This window comes from Camelina sativa, chromosome 5, assembly GCF_000633955.1.
Source record: "Camelina sativa cultivar DH55 chromosome 5, Cs, whole genome shotgun sequence".
Taxonomy (NCBI): Eukaryota; Viridiplantae; Streptophyta; class Magnoliopsida; order Brassicales; family Brassicaceae; genus Camelina; species Camelina sativa.
In genome coordinates, this window is record NC_025689.1 from 22,478,813 (window position 1) to 22,486,618 (window position 7,806).

General features: G+C 32.4%; 1 protein-coding gene across 1 annotated transcript; it reads left to right on the top strand.

Moving 5' to 3' along the window:
• Positions 3,515-5,509, top strand: LOC104787402. Its single transcript, XM_010512979.2, has 2 exons — positions 3,515-3,742; positions 4,537-5,509. The coding sequence occupies exons 1-2, from the start codon at positions 3,673-3,675 to the stop codon at positions 5,310-5,312; spliced, it is 846 nt and encodes a 281-aa protein (XP_010511281.1). The 5' UTR covers positions 3,515-3,672; the 3' UTR covers positions 5,313-5,509.

The window sequence follows — 7,806 nt, forward strand, 5'->3', positions numbered from 1 at the left end:
TAACGAAACCCAATCCATTGTGTAGCTAGCATTGAACAAACCTTTCGCCAGTGCAGACCAAACAGCCGAGACAAAAGCGCAGGAAAAGAAAAGATGGTCCCGAGTTTCCAGAGCAGAGTTGCAGAAACTACAAGTCCCCACAGCCCCATTATTCCATAACACCATTCTAGCCCCAGTTGAAAGTCGATCTTGGTTCTCTTCTGCTCTAGCTCCTTTGTCTGCTTCTCTTGCTAGCTCTATTCCTCCTTAGCATATTTTCATGCTTCTTGGGGTCCAAATCACCTGTTTATGGTAGAAACCATGCAAATGCAATGCAATTCTACTCCAATGCACAAACGATCCTTAAACTACTCAATGATGACCAAACTAGCTAGTAAATCATGCAAAATGTGTAAATAAACTAAAGTAAAACATGATGAAATATATGAACATCATATTGTTTTCCAAAATCTTATGTTGCTAAATATATAAGTGACTCAAAATTCATCATTGTTCAATCTGTAGTTTATCAACGTCATTTAAAACTTTGGCCCTGATTGGTAACGGCTGTTATTTGTGGCTGTAGATGCTTTGACTGTAAAGACTTTGCTGTAGAAACTTTTGCTGTAGAAACTTTAACTATTAAAACTTTAATGGCTGTTATTTTTATTGTATATTTTTCATAAATATAAATTATGCTAAGAATAAATTTATGTGACAACATAATGAATTTTATTTAAAAAATACAAAAACTCATAAAAATGAATAGATAAATATTTTCAACAAATTAAAAAATATAAAGATATGACATAGTTGATTATGTGTTATAATGGTTGTTGATGCAAAAATAATTATGAAAAGTGGATCTCAAAATAACAGAAATAAAAAAAATCTATTTTTAATGAATTATATTATATTTGTGATAAATTATATATAGATTGAAAATGAATGTTTTAATCATCATGGATAATAAGAAAGAGAAAAATAATTACAGTTTTATTATTATTTATTTGTTTACAGCCAAAAAAGTCTCACATTTGTGACTTTAAAAATTTGTACGTACAAACTAAAAAAATGGGCAGTTATTAGACTTTTAAGACTTAAAAAAAATAAAGCAATAAAAGGATGATTGGTAAAATTTTGGCTTTTAAGACTTTAAATTAATTTTAAAGCCTTAAAAGTCTCTCCCAATAGAGCCTTTATATTCTATCCAAATCCAAAAACCAAATTTATTATTCAATAAATCCCCATAAGATGATTGTTTTAAGGAATGGTTATCAATCATTATGATAAACATAACTTAATAACATGTGATTTTGAAAGAAAAAAAGTGTCAACTATTATCCATATCCCAAACCATATAAACATTTTTGTCAAATCACATTTAAAATTATGTTCTTACTTTTCAGATTTATCACCATAATTACTTATTTATAAAACTAAATATATTAGTTTAGTCATTCATGATTCATCAAATTAAACCATTAAACCAAATTAATCTCAGACTGAACCAAAATTGAACCATCATATGATCAACATGACTTTGATAGAGTTTCTGAATATTCTTTCCCTCTACATGGGTAAATGATTTAATTTTGTTAACATGATTATGCAAAGAATTTAATTGCATGGTTAGACTTAATAATCTTTTAAGATTTTTAGGTGCACATACATCAATAACATGTGATTTTGAAAAGAAAATGTAACTTTGAAAAAATAGTGCCAAAAAATACATTCTCAAATTTTAGCAAATAAAAAGACAAATACTATCCAAATTCCAAATCATATGAACTTTTTTGTATCTTTAAGGTTAACTGTATCCAAGTTCGCCCTAGCCGCTCTCTCTGGCACGACCCCCAAGACTTCATCCCTCGGCGGCGTCGCATCAGTTCGGCGTCGCCGGGAAACAGATCCGTTGTCCTCCTGCTCTCCTCTTCTACCTAAGCCCACTCTTTGTCTGTTTCGACGGTGAACGATCCGGAGGTCCACCAAGTCGCTCAATAAATCCGGCCATGCTTCAGCTTCATCCCACCCATCTCCCTTTGTCTCTTCCGGTGGTTTCTCCCAATGAGGTGATTCTCACGAGTTACCAGCCCCGAAATGCAAAATCTGAGACCCCAATTCGCCTCCCTCCCCTTGTCTTTCTTCCCTGTCACATGCGCCCTTTGAAGTCAATTTTATCATCTCTCTGCTCCTCGGACCTAGGTCCCCTCGCCAAGCCGGTTGTTTGGTCGCAGTTGGACAGGAGCTCTGTGTTGACGACGGAGCTGGACAGGACCTCGACAAGCCCCCGAGACCCAATCTTTGTACTTCACAATTCCAGGTCTGTCCCAAGTCTCCCTTTGCTTTCCCGTAGCATAACTTTAGGTCGATCTATTGCTTCAATTGTCCGAAGACTGCAATTCGAACTTAGTCACCCATTGCTGCTCTATTGTTGCAAAGCTTACTTGAGAACCCTGCCTTTAGAAACGCTTAGGGTCTCTACCTTTGAACGCCATAGATTGATGAGGACCGGCATTATGACCTCTGCCCTGTTGAGAGAAGGTTACCGGTTCCTTTCATATCTTCTCTTTATGTCTCAGCTGTGCTCTCGAGTATCCCATTTGCTACCCTGTTTTAGTTGCTTTGAGACTGGAAGTCCCAGGAGGATCGGCATTATGGTCTTCTCTCCAAGGAGAGGAGATTACCGAAGCCTTCCTACTTTTCCCTGCATATCATCCTTATGGTCTGAATGTTATCAAGAACAATTCAAAAAAGCTAGGATGTATGATCTCCTCTGGCAAAGTCTGAAGAATATCGGCACTATGACCATATCTCATAGAAGTGTGGTTATCGAAACTTCCTCAAGAAAGCCATTCCCAACTTCAATCCCTCTACCGCCCTCCTCCTTGCCAATGAGCCAAACAAACCATTGTGTCTCTCGGCTATGGACACCCTTTCAACGTCCCAATGTCAATGTGATAAGGACTATCAACCACTTTTCCATCTTGTTTGTGAATGTGGCGTCGAAGCCCCTTGAGCTCGCTTGCGGTTTGATGCTTTGCTGGAATCTCCAACACCTCTTGGCCATGACTATCGACTTATCTATCTTTCAGTTTATTGTTTATGTCTACTTTTCAGCTTTAGCTTTGAAATCTCTCAAACTTTGTAATCCTAATTACTTGGTCTGATGAATGAAAAAGCCTTGTTTGATCCAAAAAAAAAAAAAAGAACTTTTTTGTAAAATCACAATTCAAATTATGTCCATTTATTTACAGATTTATCATCACAATTACTTTTTTTTTTTTTGACAACAACATAAAAAATTGACTCAAACAAGCCAATGCAAAGGTAAATCATTAACATAGGTAACTAAGTGCGGAACTGTGCGAACGCGACGCGCTAACACAATTACTTTTATTTATACAACTAAAATATATTTTGTTTAGTAAGTCTCATTCATGATTCATCAAATTAAACCATTAAACCAAATTAATTTCACACTAAACCAGAATTGAACCGTCATATGATCTACATGACCCTGTGAGTCTTTGAATATTCTTTGATTCTTTCCCTCTGACTTGTGGTTTCCTGAAACCTTTTCGTCACACTCAAATCAAATGTTTCGTGTTTCTTAAAGCATTAATTTGTAAAATTGGTGTTATATAGGGTTAAGAATTTGGGGATTTTTTAATCTATTGGGTTCTCAAAGCCATGGACTTCCGAAGAAGAAGGATTCAGTTTCTTCTCTTTGCTATCGGATTAATCGCTCTCAGTATGACAGGTACTTTAGATTTGTTTCCGCAAAAGTTTCGATCTTGTTTCTTCTTTGACCATCAATTTCGCGTTTTGGTGTGTTTTTGGATAATTTCGTATAAAAGTCAATCATGGGTTTTGGATTTCTAGTTTAGGGTAGTTGTAAAGGTATCGCCTTTTCAGGAACTTGTTCTGAGATCTCGATTTGGTTCTAATAATACTCTTTCTTTGATCTGATTGGTTGAAACATGAAGTCTAATTCACCATCTGATTAATAACGTTATGGAAGACTTGGACCTACGATGGGATCAATTACTAGAATTAAGATTATAATTTGACATTTCAACAATTCATATCTTATAATGTTTTTGTTGTTTCCGTTAACTTGATTGATGAACATAGTAATGCGGTCGGAACTATTGTTTTTTTTGTTCAGAATTCAAATTTTCCCTTTTACTTACTCTTTGGAACCTCTGTGTTGCTCACCCATGCTGGTCATATGATCACAAAAGTTTCGATTTGTAGCATATAATGGTCACTCATTTCAGCTATATGACTCATAACAAGCTCCAGACGATTTCTCAGATTAGTTAACATGTTTTGTAAACAGCCATTTCAGTTTTCTGTTCTTGTTTATTTTTATTTTTTTTTGTGGTTTGTGAGATTCCATGTTTCTCACATTATGTTTTTTTTTACAACAGTTTGGTTTTGAGTTAAGACTAAACTTTGTTGGTTGTGGGTTCGTTGTTTAAATAGGATTATAGGATAAGCATTGGATGTCTGATTATCTTTTTTTATGTCTTTGTTGCATATCGTAAACAGCTGAAAAATGTCGGGAACTTGTTGGACAAGAAGCTGCATCAAAGAGTGGAGAGTTTACATTCTTGAACTGCTTTGATATGAGTTCAGGAACTCTAGCCTGTGCAGTTAAAGAAGGTGTAAAGCTTTATTTCTACAATATAAGATCTATTCACGTCGAGAAAGCTAGGAACATCGCTATTGAGAAAGCCTTGCATGAGGCACTGGTAAGTGGCATGCCTCCAAATGAAGCAGCCAAAGAGGTGCAGAGAGCAGGTGAAAAAGCGGCTAAAGTGGCCACCAGGCAAGCAAAACGGATCATAGGACCAATAGTAGCAGCCGGGTGGGATTTCTTTGAAGCGCTTTACTTTGGAGGGACTTTAACTGAAGGGTTCTTGCGTGGTTGTGGAACTATGGTTGGTGCTTACTCAGGAGGTTATGTGGGTGAGCAGAGATTTGGTAGATTTGGTTATCTTGTGGGAAGTACTTTGGGGAATTGGGTTGGCGGACGAGTTGGACTGATGGTTTATGATGTTGTGAATGGGGTAAACTTCTTCTTTGAGATTTATCAATCTGGAGAAAGTTATGAGGACCAGTCCACATATGAAACATCTGAGGACCAGTCTACATATGAAACTTTTACGGACCAGTCTACATCTGAAAATTCTGAGGACCAGTCAACATCTGAACATTCCGAGGACCAGTCTACTACATACGAAAATACTGAGGACCAGTCTACATATGAAACTTCTGAGGACCAGTCTACATATGAAAATGAAACTTCAAGTTATGAGCTCTAAAGGAATTGGAAAGCAAGATTTTGGAATATTTCTTTCCGATACATTTGACATAGTTGTATAGACTAAAAAAGTTTCCACAAGATCAATTTGTTATGGATGTCCAAATTATTTAAGTTTCATTTGGTTTATTGTACAAATTGGTTGTTTTAAATTAGTTTACATTTTTTGTCCAAACAAAAAAAATTAGTTTTTATTTTTATGTTGGGATTTTTTGAATGTTCAAACTTCAAATGAAGGCTCTATTTGTTACGGCAACCAAAAGTTGTTCATTTGTATGTTGCTGGATCTAGCGATCAGTTACAACAACAAAAAAATTGCGGTCCGTGGTGACATATTCGCTGGATCCAGCGATTGTCAAACAAATAATATAGCCATAAAAACATATTTAAAAAAAAAAATTATCTAAATCAAATAAAATAAAATATGATCAAAATCAAATAAAGTTATTAAAAATCAAACTAAACCTACATAAATTAAATTATATTAATAAATTTGAATATAATTAAATAACAATCTAATTAATTAATTATAATAAAATTTAATGTAATAAATTCAAATGAATAAAATAAAAATAAATATAAAAGTAATTATTTGAAATACAAATTTTCAAAACAAAAAATTAAAAAAATAATGAGAACGGTTGCAACGACAAACAAATGAACAATACAGAGTGACATGCAAACAAACATGGATCATTTTTTCTTACAACGGGTAGCGCCGGCAAATAGGTCGGGTGGGCTAAGCCCAAAGTTGGGTGAAATAAACATATTTGTTAAACATAATAAGGTTTTCTCTACAAAATCCAAATTCCATCTTTCTAAATGGTTTTTCATTTGTGTGATGGCTACTGATTTTTAAAGGAGGTATATTGATTCTAAACATTTTAAATGATTGTGTAAAATTTATAAATGTTATGTTATTCGATTATATATTTTAGAAAATCTAATGAAATCCAGTGTTATTGAACTAAATATATTTTTAAATCTTATTAAAAACATTTTTGAATATTTAAAAATTTGAGAGGATTTATTTAGTTAAAACTACAAAAATCTAAATTTCAAATCTAATGGTTGTATGTGAGATTTGAAAAGATTTTACGATACATCGTATCAAATTTTTTGAAATCATAATAAGCATATAAAATACTAAGGGGGTGGTATTGGTTTGAGATATATGAAGATTTTTGAAGAGTTCAACAAAATCATTGAAAATGAATAAGTGAAAGATTGTTAAAGATTGCTTAAGAGTTTTGTTGATTAGTTTTCTAAAATCTTGTAAAGTCCTCCAAACAATCCCTGTATTTTTATGATACTTTCCATGACTTTATTTTGTAAAGAAAGTATTTAAAATCATGAACCAATAACATAATAATTGAACTCATTAAGAATCTTAAATTTTTTTGCATCTCTCACGCTTCTGTGTTCTTTTTAATTGCATCTCTCACGCTTCTGTTTTTTATCTTTATTTTTAAAATTAAATGAAATTTCATAAATATATTATCATTTGAGATAATAAATTATCATCTCTCACGTTTCTTTTACTTGTTGTCCACAAATATCTGGCAATAAATTTCAATAGAACCAACATCATTTTTTGCACTTCTTCACCAAGATCTCAACATTATTCGAGCATTCCTGGTGGTATTAAATACACAAATGCAATAAATATCTATTAGGTAACAACCCGCACTATGTGTGGAATAAATCGACTCAAATACAATTATTATGAGTAAAATTATTATTTAGGATCTAAAAAATTTGTTTGTATAGTGAAGTGAACTTAGTGCAGTGGCAGGAGTTAAGTCCATTTATAAAAGGCACCATCACACCCGGGATCGGGTCCCAGCTCCTACGAATATAGGAATTTGGCTAATGGGCAGGCTAGTTGTGGCCCAATGGTTGACAAAAAAAAAATTGTTTGTATAAAACAAAATATGTAACTAAAGATTTTCTTTTTTAAAGTTACATTTATTTTATGTAAAAATATGTTTTACCCGTGAAATATTTAAATGTGGTGGAAAAAGTTTTGATAAAATGTAAAAATTTATGGCAATATGACTTTTGTGTTTTTAAAAATCAAATTAATATATTTTATGTTTCACATTATTATTTACATAAATGAAAATTAATAAAATTTTAGAGTATTTAACAATATATAATTATTCCCAATTAACAACAAAGAGGCAATACAAAAATGAAAATTATGCTGACGTAACAATATATTATACATCTTTATAAAAAAACAAACAAAAATTTGTTATCTAATTAATCATTTCTCCATTTTTTTTAAATATTTTCCATAACAATTTTTATTACATAATTTTTATATATTAATATTAAAACACTAAAATATAGTTATATATTAAATACTAAAAGTATAATATACATTCAAAAAAAATGTAATTAAATTTTTGTATTTTTAAAAATGTATATTTGATATTTTAATGTAAAGATATGAGTATTTTTATTAATTAAATTAGATATTAGATTTTCTA